Source organism: Pteropus medius, unplaced genomic scaffold (assembly GCF_902729225.1).
Source record: "Pteropus medius unplaced genomic scaffold, Ma_sr-lr_union100, whole genome shotgun sequence".
In the NCBI taxonomy this organism is placed as follows: domain Eukaryota; kingdom Metazoa; phylum Chordata; class Mammalia; order Chiroptera; family Pteropodidae; genus Pteropus; species Pteropus medius.
The window spans coordinates 97,646-111,490 of record NW_024343733.1 but is presented as its reverse complement, the minus strand read 5'-3'; the positions used below and the strand labels follow the sequence as shown (position 1 = coordinate 111,490).

The following is a 13,845-nucleotide window of genomic DNA, read 5'->3' as shown; positions in this document are numbered from 1 at the left end:
TTGCTCTCCTGAAGACAGAGCACTTCCTTTCTCATATTTGAAAAGCTCTCATAGAAGAGGGATGATAACCAGGAACAGCAAGAAGTGGTTATAGGGAATTCAGAATTTGACTCAGAAAAAGATTTTTTTTTTAGAAGCCAGAATTCTCTAAACATACAGTGTTGTGAGTTTCATGTTACTGGAGGGATTTAAGTAGAATCTAGAACCATATGGGAGAGATTCATTCAGTATTTGTTGCACATATTATGTTCTAAGGGCTAAGATAGGGAACAGCTGATTGTACAATGCTCACCGTCTTGTAAGCTGAAGCAGCGAGTGATGGGGCTGCATTAGAGGAGCACTTACATTGCCTTCAGCTGAGGTTCATAAAGGTTTGTGAATACGAATCTACCACCAGCAGCTCTGCCTGGTATGTTTGAAAATCATATGACCCCATCATGGTAGTCTACTGAGGAACTCTCGAGAAATGCTAGAATACTAGCAGTGATAAGGTAAGTCATTGTTCTGTGAGACAAAAGATTTAAAGCCTCCTCAGTGAATTTTGTAGTCCTGTGTAAATTTTTCATTGAGGGGGTAATTTTGCTGCCACAACCTTTTAAATGTGGGATGACTTCAGTAGTGAAGAATTTGCCCTGCTCAGCAGCATGTTTGTCAGAGGATTGCACTGTCCAAGTAAGGTTCCAGCGGAGAACTGTTGTCCCAGTGAAATAGGAGCCAAATCCTTTTAAAATGGGACTAGCCCCCAAGAGTGGGCCATTGAGTCCTGTTACTCTGAAGTGGCTCACCCAGGCTGATGCTTTTATCTTTTGTTTCCTTTGCCTTTTTAAACTAACAATAGAACGACTCCAGTGTTCAAAGCAGCTTTTTGCATAGCAATAAAACTGTACAGGCTAGAATAAAGAAATGAACTATTGTTTCATGACAAAATCTGTTTGGAAGATTGTCAGCGTTCACTAAAAAAGACGTTAATAATAAATGCGGCTAATATATAAAATGGCTTATAAGAATGGAAGAGCTGGCAGTAGAAACTATATATGCATTTAATCAAAAAAATGAAAACCAGGGCCCCGGTTTCTTTGTCACAGTGATTATTTGATTGTAATAATTAAAATAAAAATTCATATAACTATAGACAAATTGAAGCAAAATTGTTACAGGTGTGAAACTGCCTGATTTAGTGGGACATTAGTTAAATTTTAATTTGTATCAAAAAATTACATGTATAACAGTGAAAAAGTCAAATAGCACTAAAGGCTTCTATTGAAAAACAGTAGCAGCTCTTTGTCATCTCCACCACTGATTCTGAGTCTACAGGCAAATCATTTTTCAACTCTTAACTGTTTCTTCTATTATTTACCTCTGTATGTCCAAATTAAAGGCTAATATAGCTATTCGTTCATTTTTACAGTTATAATCTTCATCTGTTGGTGTGCCTTACTGTGGAAGATAATAATTTCATTTATAACATTCCACTTTTCCCCTTACATACTTCTCCCAGTATAGTCCAGTCATTATTCCATATTTATATTTTTATGACTTGAAATATTGACAGCTGAGCCACTTTGTATATGGAGGTTACCTTTCTTGTACAACTTTTTTTGTTGGAGTTAATTATTTTGTTGTTCAGTTTACCCCAGTCAATCTGAAAGAACCATAAAAGTATATAGCTCCTCTTAGTGTAGTCTAAAACATGAATAGATTTGTTCTATTCTCCCCCAAACCTCTTCCCACTCCCTGCCCCTCACTTTAGAAATACTTTTCATAGAGCCTCTTTGCCACCATCTATCTCTGTTTGTGGGCTTAAACATTTGGCTGGTAGCATTCTGGGATCTGGTTAGGAGTAGGGGGAGGGTAACTGGGGCTGTCATTGCCGAATAAGCAAAGCTTCGCTTCATCTGTTCTAGCTATGCCTGCTGCCCCTGAGTGTACAGTGTCTCTGGGTCAGCTTCTGGCAGTAAAAGCCCAGGCTTCTGCTGGATTTAAGAAGTCAGTCTGTGAGCTTGGGGAGGGGTCTAACTTCTTCACAGAATTAGCACATTCTCCTAGTTCAGTCCCATCAGCATGTTAGCTTTCAGAGAGACATATAGTGCCTTTAATTTCTGAGTCTTTCAGGGTTCTGTGGCTGGACTAGCCTTGCTGCTAACTGGGATCCTCCCCATTGCATACTGTGCGCTCATTATTACCACTTGCCCTTCTGCTTTTTATCTTTTGAAATCTTGTCAGTGGTTTTATTTGTTGTCATCTGTTCACATGTTCTTGATCCTTCTGGATTGATTCCTGCTTTGTTCTTTACTGTCATCTTAATAGAATTTTGGAAGTGAGTGAAAATAAGCCTGTGTTTAATAGATGTATAACTGAAAGTGGTGTTTTCTAAAAATGTTCTTGCCAAATTTAAAGAATTAAACACATTTTAATGCACATTGTTATCATCGAGAGAAACTGAGTGAGAGGTACATTCCATTTTCTTATAGGTGCCTGTATATCTGCGATCATCTTAAAAACTTTAATTACAAAAGCAATTTATGGCCACTGACATGACATAACTATGTCTTTCAATGTACGATGTGTCCTTTAAGAAATTATTTGTATATCAGTATAATTGTAGGTTTGTTTGGTTTTTGGTAGTCTGCTCTTTTCTAGTCTTAGAAAAATTTTTCATTGCTGCATTATATATTATGTTGATGTAATTTATCTAACATTTTCACAATTCTTTTAATCTTTTAGTGCTTATAGTACGTGGTATTGTACTATAATAACTTTTGGCCAGCAGTGAATGAGTGTGCCAGAATCACTGGAGTGTTATCAGCATTGTGTGCTGTTAGAAATTTTTTGTTTTAGCAGTTTTGGTAGATAGAAAACGGTATGCTAAAGGAGTTTTAATTTGTATTTTTTTCTTGATGTCTTTTTCTACACCGTTTCAATATTTGTTAATCATGGCCTAACTAAAGACTGGTTCTGTTCTGAGACCTGTCCCGTCTTTTTCACTCTGCAGTTTATTAATCAGTTACTTGGAGTTGTTCCTTTGTCGACACCAACAGAGGATAGACTGGCACTGCCTGCTGACATCAGAGCGCTGCAGCAGCATTTGTGTGTGGTGCAGCTGACGAGGCTACTGGGCTTGTACCATAGTATGGATAAAAATCAGCAGCTGAGTGTGGTCAGAGAATTGATGTTAAGGTACCAGCATGGCCTGGAATTTGGTGAGCAGTCTTTCAAAATGTGCAGTTGTTCCCTGATCTGCTAAGATGTAGAAGTTTTTTGCTTTTTTTTTTTAAATCACTTACAGCACCCTGTAAGGGGTGCATTTTCTTATGTGGGAAGACTAGTCAAGTAATAAAATGCTAAGTCTTTCTTAAGCTTGGAGTTTTATTATTACTATTTTCTTCTACATTTTATTTTATTTTTTAATTTAAGTATAGTTGGCATACAATTTTAAGCTTGGAGTTTTAAAGATAGTTGGCTTCCAGTTGTATATGAATCGTAGAGTTTACGATAATTGTCACATTTTTTGCTTATAGGCCTTAATATTCATTAATATTCATAATATAGACACTACGTAAGTGAACAAAAGGAATGTTCTAAATTGTGAGATAAATATTTAGAAGTAGATGATCTTCAGATTGCTAGATAGGTGATAAAATGTAAATTACCTGATTAGATATCAGTGTTTCTCTAACTGTGTTCTAAACAATTAAGTGAAGTAAAGAGCATAATATTATTTTAGTTATATACATCCCTTGGCTTCTGTTCTGTTCTTCTCCTAAAACCTCCTTCCAAGTCTCGCTGCTCTTCCTGTGGCACCATTTCAGATGCCACCTCTGTTCTGGAGTGCTTCTGCTCCACCTGAGTCTGGTCTCACCTTATTTTGAATCTTTTGTGCCATTCACCCTATTCTTATTATTTTCTTTTCCTCTCTTTTCTCCCTCCTGTTACTTTCCTACTTAAAAAATTTTTTTCGTCATAGTTAAACAAATGTTAATATACAGATGTGACTTTTTTCCCCTGTAGGGAAATCCTGTTTGAAAACCGAATTGCAGTTTTCAGACTATTACTGTCTCCTTGCTGTCCATGTGCTTGTTGACATATGGAGAGAAACAGGTAAGGAGCAGTGATTTCAGTTTAACTTTACTTGCTGTTTTTATTGGCTATAAATCCTTAGACTAATGATACAGTCTAAGAATTTGATTTATGCTTTTAGGTGGACTACTCCAGTTCTCTTGCCCTTTTCTGGGTGCTTTTAGAAGAACTCGAGTCTCCCAAGCATCCCGCTCCCTGTAATCAGGAAAATGTTAAATCAGTGGATATCTGTTTTGTTTTTAAATGTTTCTGAATAGGGAGTAATGATTGTAAACAACCTATTACAAAGTTGGAATAAATAAAATACAGAGACTCTGATTCAGAGATAGTTGTATAGGCCCATGGAATAGAATGACCTTTTTATGCACTTAAAACATTTATATACAGGAAAATGTACTCTTTTTGGAATGCAGTTCTGATTAGCCCATTTAAGACAAAAATGTAAGACATGGTAAAGTAGTATCATGAATCACTGAGCAAGAGAAAGATGATTCAGCAGATGACATTGAAATTGCCATCTCTAGGTCTCACTCCCTTAAATTTTCTCTTATTAGCAGTTTTTGAGAAAACATAACTTTAGTCACTATTGCATATCATTCACTAGAATAAAACTATAGAAGAAACAAAGGGCTGGAGAGCGTGCAAGATAAACACAACCCCTGCCCTCATGGATCATGTCATGGAGCATTCAATTTTGATAGTGTCATCTTCAGCTTAAAATTCTCCAGAGGTGCCCTATTTTCCTGAGGATAAAGGTCACCATTTTAAGGATAGTTTACAATGCTCTTTATAATCTAGGTTCTGCCTACATCTCCAGATTCTTATGTATTTACAAAACTGAACCTACTTTTTAAATTTTTTTTGCTGCTATTACTGAATATCACGTTGCCTCATACAGTGCCTCTGACAAGCCTGTTTGATTTCACCCCTGCCCTCACTGCAGATTTTATGCCCCTTCTGAACTTCTGTAGGACATCATATGTACCTATATGATAGTTCTTGTTACACTGTATTGTACGGGGGATGGAGGTGAAATCTTTTTTATCAGAATATTTGTTATTTGAGCCCCAGATTCATGAGGTTGCATAGGGCTGTCACAGTCATCTTAATGTAAAAACCATTAATGAGCTGACTACTTAGCAATTTGATTCTATTTAAGTACCCTCCCTAATTAGCCCTAACATCCATTCTTGCTCACAGTGACTATGGCTTTGTTAATCTCTTGATTTTTTTGAGCAAGATATCTGACCGTCTAATAATAATAATTATAGCTGACATTTGTTGGTCATCAGGCACTTGAAAGTACTATACATGAATTAGCTAATTTAAACCTCACAGCAATACAGTTAAGATTGTTACAGTTTTTTGGATGAGGGAAATACAGGCAGAGAGAAAAGTCAGGCAAGTTATCCAAAATTATACAGTGCAAATACATGAGAAATTACAGATATTATAAAGATGCAAGTTTTCTTAAAGTCAATGGCAGTGATGTTGAAGTGCTCCAGTCATAGGCATAGTCGTTGTTCAAGGTAGATCTGGCAAAAATTAGAAATCTATAGGAAATTGTTGAGGATGTTGAAAGAAACTGATTTGAATATGAAAGGATTAAGAAAAGTGCTTTAGGAAATTGGTGACCTCATATATTTTTGCAAAAAGACATTTCTTTATGGTATGCCACAAAAGTAGAATGGAAAGTCAAGGATTTCATTTTTCCCCTCCAGTTTTATTGAGATATAATTGACATATTATACTGTATTAGTTTAAGGTATACATCATAATGATTTGATATATGTATATATTGCAAAATGATTACAACAGTAAGTTTCATTGTCACCACACATAGCTATGAAATTTTTTCCTTATAATAACTATTAAGATCCATTCTCTTAGCAACTTTCAAATATACAATACAGTACTGTTAATGTTAATTGTAGTTACTATGCCGTACATTTTATCCCTAGAACTTATTTATCTTGTATCATTTTATTATATTACAAAATTTAGTTAGAAAAATTTTGTCCTCCAGAACCTCATCAACCTTTGAAGCTCTTTTGATTTGGTGAAGAATTTGTATTGAGCTGTAGTTATAGCCTAAATTTTGCAAAATAAAATAAAATGGTAAATCTTCATAATATTTGGTTTGAGTATAAATTAAACTACTTTTTCGCTATTTACTTTGAAATTTTATTTCCATTTTAAAGAGATCTGTAGGAAGGCTTTATTTTTTTCTGATACTAGTTATCCTTGAATAACTAGGATATCTTAAAATTATCTATTCTGTATATTGTTCAACTGTCTCTTCAATTCTGAGCCTCTAGAAGCCAGGAACCACCTGTCTGTCATCTCCCAGTCTTACATCTAGTGTTGCACAAGTTTAGGTCAGTGAGTGTTAAGTAAAGTTATGAGTGTAAAGACCAGGTAGCAACATGGGAAAATACTGAAAAGAGTGGAACACAAAATTGAATGTATGCTATGATTACTATTGTGTAAAAGTAATTATGGTTCAGAAACAATACATTAAAATCCTAATGGTAGTTTAAACAGATTATAGGTAGTTTGCATAATTTCCATAGGATTATGGATGATATTTATCTAATGCTCCACTTTTTAGTTATCTTGTTTCTTTTCTCTTGGGGAAAAAAAGCATATAATTTTAAAAGGTAAATGGATGGAGCTTTTAGTTGTTTTCTTTTTCTGACTGTAAAAGTAGCTTGTAAACATTTTGGAAAACAGTTTATTTTAATCTCACTTTTCCAGCTTCCAAAAGGCATGCTAACATTTTTGCATATTTCCTTCTCTCTTTCTTTGTGTGTATTTTATAGGCTTAAGATGAACTCTTCATACTAATATGAGTTGTGTGCGTGTTTTACTGATTATTATTATAAAAGTATTTCCTCTTGTTACTAAAACCTCTTCCTTCATGTCAAATGGCTATATGATGTTTCCATGTGTAGGTGTTACTGTAATTTACTTAATCATCCTCCCATGATTAGTACAGTGAATATTTTTGTATGTAAAGCTTTATCTGCATTTCATGTTATTTAGATAGGTTCATAGAAGAGAAGTTACTTAATCTCTAAGGCTATTGATGCATGTAACCTTTTGAGTTTTGGTAGGCTAAAAGAAGTATCTTTTTATTTTGATTAATAATGAACAATTCTTTTCAAATATTATTTGACATCCTAGTTGTAGAGTTACATATGGAAGAAAAACGATCCCTAGAGAAAGCATCTGTTATGGGATCTGGTAGAGAAAATCCTGTACTGAGAAGGTTGGTGGACTCCAGTTCTCTTTCAAAGTCCATTTCTTCTCAGAATCTAGATTCTTTGAGCTTCCATAACTTCCCTCCACAAAATCCAGCAGTTTAAAGTTTGCATCATTTTTGCAGATGCATGTTTTAGAATAGAGATAACTATTGAGGGACTGTTTATTCAGGTAAATTTCCTGTTTTGCTTACAGGTGTGTATCTGAAATTTGTTCTTTGCCAGATAAACTCATTCTTAGAATAGTTAGGGGAGATGATGTCAATAAATTTGTTTGTTTTTGAGAAACCTCCATTTGCTCTCAAGATCTGTGGATAATGCTATTCTGTTTTGGTTCTAGGTGACGAGACCGCTGTGTGGCAGGCCCTGACTTTGCTGGAAGAGGGATTAACTCACAGCCCTTCCAATGCTCAATTCAAATTGCTGCTTGTTCGAATCTACTGTATGCTGGGGGCGTTTGAACCAGTGGTGGATCTTTATTCCAGCCTTGATGCTAAGCATATCCAGCATGATACCATTGGGTTGGTAGTATATACTCTGAATAATGAACAGTCAGCTATACCAGTGTGGGGCCCTTACGTGTGGAATTCTAACTTTTTGATTTTAGCAGTAAAGTTATTCCTGGTATTAAGCTTTTTAGATGAAATAATCATGTATTATAACCCATTTGCAAAGCAGAAAAAGTTTTATATCTCCCAGTATTTTGTAGTAATTTTAAAATTTGGTCAATTTAGAAATGGTAAGGTTTTCCTTAGAGACAGCAAACAGCTATATACTTTGAACCCTTTTTCTTAGCCCACATGGTTTTAAAGTCTTTACTTTTGCTTTGAAGTTGAGGTTGACACGTGTCCTTTATTTGTTGACCTCAGATCCTTCGAGTTTGTATTGTGACTGTTCTTTGTGTGAATCAGGGGTATTTTCTCTATCCCATGTAGAGCTGATTTAGGAAGATAGCATTCTGTTGTCTTACAACTTGTGTCCCATTAATCATCTGAGTGTAAGAAAACATGGCATAGAACTTTAGGTCCGCCACAAAACTGAATTAACTTTGCTCGTTTGTTTTTTTGTTTTTTGTTTTTTTGGGTTTTTTTTTGAAATTTGGTTCTGTGAATTAGATAATTTCTGTGGCAGGATGTTTTAACTTTTCCATATGCCTAGTTATTTCTCTGCCATAGTAATTTGAAGTGTTGTATGTGATACTAGAGATGGGTAAGTATAACATGTTTTTTTTTTCTTTCCTTCTGACCTAGTTATCTTTTGACTCGATACGCTGCATCCCTAGGTCAGTACGCTGCTGCATCCCAATCGTGTAACTTCGCACTCAGGTTTTTCCACTCCAACCAGAAAGATGTAAGTGAAAAAAAAATTTTTTAATACAGTCTTGCCTGCTGAATGTACGTGATTCAGAGAGCATCTTCCCCCGTGTTACAAGTGCACATGTTAAGGCGTGCCATGCTGTACTTGCAGGGGTCCTTAGGCCATAGCTTACTGGCCAAGGCTGTTAGGTAGAGGTGAAGAGTTATTTGTGGTGGTTAGAATGGGCATGTTTAATAGGATCCATGCAAAGGTGAATTTAAAACTGGGTATTAACAGGATAGGAAGTGTTATGCCTCTTAGATCGGTCTTTTAATCTCTAAGAGACTTTTTTCAAGGGTATGAGAAATAGCCCTGAAGAGTTTATAGCCTGCGTTGCTGTATAAGATTCTGTGATAGCGGCTGTTACCTTGATTTATTTCTGAAGTTTATAACCACTGTGCTCTTTGCCAACAGTGAGTACACTTAGAATTATAAAATTGACCAATTGAATCATGTTTTAAATAACTTTGGCCAGTAGTATTTTTTTTTTTTTTAACTAGCAATAAATAAGATAGAGCTTCTATGTGCCATAATGAAAGGATGGGATTTGCACCATATTTTTCATTGCAATCAGGCCTGGTTTTCCACTTGTCAGTTAAGCAGAAGTTTTTGCAGAAAAACCATCTGTTTTGTCTCTACTCAGTCGACCAGCTATGCAGAACTACCCAGGAACATATGTAAAAGATAAGGCATGTCTTTAGGATGGTCACTGCCTTCTGGGTTCTCAATGTGCTTCTAAGACTCATCGCCTGGAACTGGGCCATGCCAGGTGTCTGCCCAGAGCTTTGGCCTAATAGCAGCTAAGGAACTTAGTGAGGAAGCTGGTTTCTGGGGTTCTTCTTGGCAAGCACTCATGAGGATGACAAGCAAACCTTTTTGTAACTTTAATAGTTAAATAGGCTAATCTATCTTCTATCTAATTCTTTATGAAATGTTATTAAATAGAAGACGGGTACGGCAGAAGCATTTCCGAACATAGAATATAGGTTTGTTGTCAGCTTGCAATAATAATGTTCTGACAAGTTTGAAGGCATGGCCTAGAGGGCTGGTATAGCGAGAAATGGTGAGCTATGCTTTATCAATTGGCTTTTAAGCCCTGTTCCCCTCCCCCATAGCTCCTCTCTCCCACAGTGATTGATATCTCTTCAGACCTCATTTTGTGCCATAGCTCCTGATCAGGGAGAGAGGAAGTGGGCATCAGCATTTGTTCAAATTGCTCAGAAGGTGCTGGTCTGGCTTAGAGGTCAGAGGGCATCTCTAGGACCTTGGGTTTCTAAAATCTCTTAGCATGAGTGGGCAGTTGAATCTGAGTCTTCACCATGTTTTCAAGTATCTGTGCTTGTCCTCTGTTTTTTTGAAGAAGTTTCACTAACTTTAAAAAAATCAAAAGAAAAGTGTCCCTTAAATCTCATTGTTCTGTCTCTCATTTCTGTATTTCTAAGGAAGATGTTAAACACTTGATTTATAGAATTCCTTTCAAAGTTTTGTTTCTCAAAAAGCTTTGAGGTGGGAGTGGAAAGTAAATAAGGGATTAGTCCAAGTCAGGTGGCTGGTTTCACTTGTTTCCAGTCATCCAACATTCTTTGAAAAACCATATTGTTCATGATTTGGCCAATGAAGGCACATTATTTTATTCTAATAAAAATTAAGTTTTAATCCCCCCCCCAAATATTGTGTTTAGAGAATTGTTTTTTAAAAAACATGACACACACACACACACACACACACACACACACACACACACACACACACACACACACACACTCTGAAAGTATTGTGGTAGGGAAAGGAGATCCTAGGAGTGATTTGAGTGTTGTCCGTGGTGGCTTTTTGTATCTTTGATGTTTTGCTGATGGTTGTGTGTGGCAGGAGTGATAATTCACCTGAATGTTTGTGAAGCTGAACCTGATAAAATTATAGTATTTTATTAATGTGGGACTAGGACTGCTTGAAATTCATTTTTGTTACTATTAACTAGAAAGACAAAGCTTATTTAATCATTTAGGTAGATAATCTTTGGGGAGTTCTGGAGGCAAAAGCAAATCACAGTACAGTGAGGAAAACAAACCCGAAGCCACAGTGCCTAGCCTGAGTCCCATACGGGAAAATGGAGTCTGTGGTGTGGACCGTTTCCTGTAGGATTTGAGGCTAATAAAGATCGCGGTAGTACTCGTGCTGTATGTGTTAAACCGTCTGATAGTGTGAAATATCTCTCTGGAATCTAAAACTCTATGCTCTCCACATCTTTTATTGTAGTTTTGGGGATCCCCAAAACCACTCCAGGTGGTTTTTCCTTGAGTGACTGATGCATTTTAATTCCCAACTAGCTCTTTGAAAGAACCCTTTTATTCCTAAGTGGAAAGCTGATGTTCTGTTTTGTAAGGCTTTGTGCTGTAGAATTGAAAGTTATATTTGGAAGGTCTACACAGGGATTTTCTTTCGGGAAAGGTCATTGTCTGCTGTCATCATTACTTTAGAATAGATTTTTACAATACCAGAATTAGAACTAGATTTTTATATCAGTGAAAGTTACTTATATGTTTCTACTTTAAAAAAATTTTCCCTCTAATAGTTTCTATTTTAGGTATTCATGAAAGTCATTATTCAGGGGTTTCATATCTATGTATTTTGCTGATTTTTACAGTGACCAGGGTTCATTTCAGGAGTCCGAATGGGATCTAAATAGCCTCATTGATTTATAAATGAGTAGAAATAGGTACGGACAACATTCTCTCATATTTAAAAACTTTAAAGTGCCGGTGGCTTCCAGTTTTGCCTGCAGTTCCAATAGAGGGGTGTTTCTTTAAACCATAGTCCTTCCTCAGCCTTTGTCCTATGGTAGCTGCCCAGGCTCTTTCCTAGCTCTACAGTGATAGTTTACTGCAGCATTAAAGGAGGACTATCTTAAAGAGAGCGGCCAGAGAACTACAGTTACCTTCTTAGTTTGTTAAAGGACCACGTTCCCTCTTTGTTGCCCCTGATTTTTCTCTTTTTAAAGTTGTTGCCTTTTTCCTAAAGTGGTAGTCTGTGGACCACTCAGAAGTTAAAACTGCCTCTACACTTGGTAAGGCTGGGTTCTTTCCTTTAATCATAGCATATTTTGGAATGTAACTGATAAATTTGATTGGAATCACCAAAGTCATATTTTTATCCTGATTAATTGCTGGATCATATGTCCCTAACCAGCCAGTTTTTTCAAGCTATAAGTCCCTTTTGCAAGGGCTGATGGTAAACCTTGCTATATTTTCCAAGCCAAGAGACCATCGGATAGGCATATGTGTTTAGAGTATCCTGGCCTCTTCTCAATGGGGCCTGTCACTGTCCTTTAATTGGGCTAGAAGGTACACTAAGCTTTTTCAGATAGTCCTTCTTTAAACCTGCAGGATCACAAGTAATCTTTTTAATTTTCTTGTGTCCGTCCGTCTTTAATTTCTCCAGATACTGCAGGCAAACAGCTCGCCGAGGTGTCCCATGGGGGTTTAAAAGCCGCATCGAATGCAGTTGAATTAGCGCCCGTGGCGCAATCCCGCGGCCTGAAATGAACCCTGCGAGGCTGTGTATCAGAGGGTATGTTGTTAACTATTAGCCTATTTTCCTATTGGGCAAATATTTTGGACGTTATGGAGATGGGGGCAGAGCTGACTGAGACGATGCAAAGACTGGCTTTCCTAGAAAGGATCTTTGGGGCAGACGTCAGCTTTGAGCTAACACTTCCCTTGGCCCAAAAGAGTGCTATCCTTACTTCTGATCCTGATGGCATAGGCCCTGCCATGAAATGTTCTTCCCTGAGATTTTCTTCTGTTGTGCCAGAATTTTTATTTAGAAATCTTTATCTTGCCTCTGTTCACAATGTTTCATCTGTACATGTGTATTAATCTAAAATTCAAGCACATGTGGTGAGTGTGGACTTCACTTACTTGTTTATGGAATTTTCCAGCAGAGGTCTTAATGTAGTTTGGATGGACAAGTAACTGGGTTCTTGAAGTCTTTCTGTCTTCAGAATGGATTATGACATGAATTTCTATAGGTCTTTTGTTTGGCGTCTGATTTCTATCCTGATGTAATGCACATATACCTATGTTTGTGACAGAGTATTCAGAAATAAATAAAACCAAGGAGCAGCCTTTTTTTCTGAAGAACAGTGATCTTTATTTGGGGTGGCGGTAGAGTAGTTAGAGTGGTCTGGTGTTCTTGGAAACTTTTTTTTTCTTAGATGCAGAAAAACATGGAGTAGTATCCCTTCCACAATGGCACTAACCAAATTTTTGACTGATGTGGTGTAACAAAACCTCCAGTCCTGTTGAATTGAAAAATGTAACTGCTAAGAGAAAGTCTGTGATGCCAGCAGTAGCTGGGTATTTGGAGTAATATTAATAAAGAAGACATTTGACTCGGATATAGGAAAGAAGAAAAATAAGATTTTAAAAAGCTCATATTACTTGGTGACCAAGGCCTTTAAAGAGTAGATTCAATATCTCACTTAATTTTAGTTTGAGTGTTTTGTTTTCGCTGGCAAGGTGTGCCTTCATTGCCTGACTTGTGAAATATTTATACCGAGGTAATGTCTTTCCTTCCCAGACCTCAGAATATATTATTCAAGCTTACAAATACGGTGCATTTGAGAAGATCCCAGAGTTTATCGCTTTTAGGAACAGGCTGAATAATTCTCTTCATTTTGCACAAGTCCGTACTGAACGGATGTTGTTAGACCTTCTACTTGAAGCAAATATGTAAGTATTGTACAAGAGCTAAAAAGGAGCTAAGGAATTAGATCAGATGCTAAGTGCCTTTAATGGGTCCTTGGGTGACATTAGGCTTAAGCTAAGGAAAACTGGGAAAAAAGAGGAAGTAGAGGAGGGGCACAGTGCAAGGAAGAGAGGAGGAAGAACCTGGTGCATGTCATGGGGCATGAGAATACTTCCAGCACCGTCTCAGGTTGAATACAGAAGCCAGCTAGTGGTCAGCACCCTGGTCCATATTATGTTTACAAGGATCCCTGCAGACACAGGATTTTAGGAATTAATGTTGGTCCACTTTATTTTGGTTGGGTCTCCAGAAATAGGCCAGTATGGTCTGTGCTTGGTTCTCTTTTACCTTATATGAGCCTTTACTTCTTAGTAATAAATTCTTTCTTCTTTCCTTCCTCTTT

General features: G+C 36.8%; 1 protein-coding gene across 1 annotated transcript in view; it reads left to right on the top strand.

Annotated features, from left to right (window-relative positions):
- Positions 1-13,845, top strand: part of NAA25 (N-alpha-acetyltransferase 25, NatB auxiliary subunit) — a 56,908-nt gene that overhangs the window by 25,683 nt on the left and 17,380 nt on the right. The window contains exons 12-16 of the mRNA XM_039868157.1: positions 2,993-3,200; positions 4,009-4,098; positions 7,681-7,861; positions 8,591-8,690; positions 13,275-13,426. Coding sequence (XP_039724091.1) covers positions 2,993-3,200; positions 4,009-4,098; positions 7,681-7,861; positions 8,591-8,690; positions 13,275-13,426 — 731 coding nt within the window. The remainder of the gene's footprint in view (positions 1-2,992; positions 3,201-4,008; positions 4,099-7,680; positions 7,862-8,590; positions 8,691-13,274; positions 13,427-13,845) is intronic.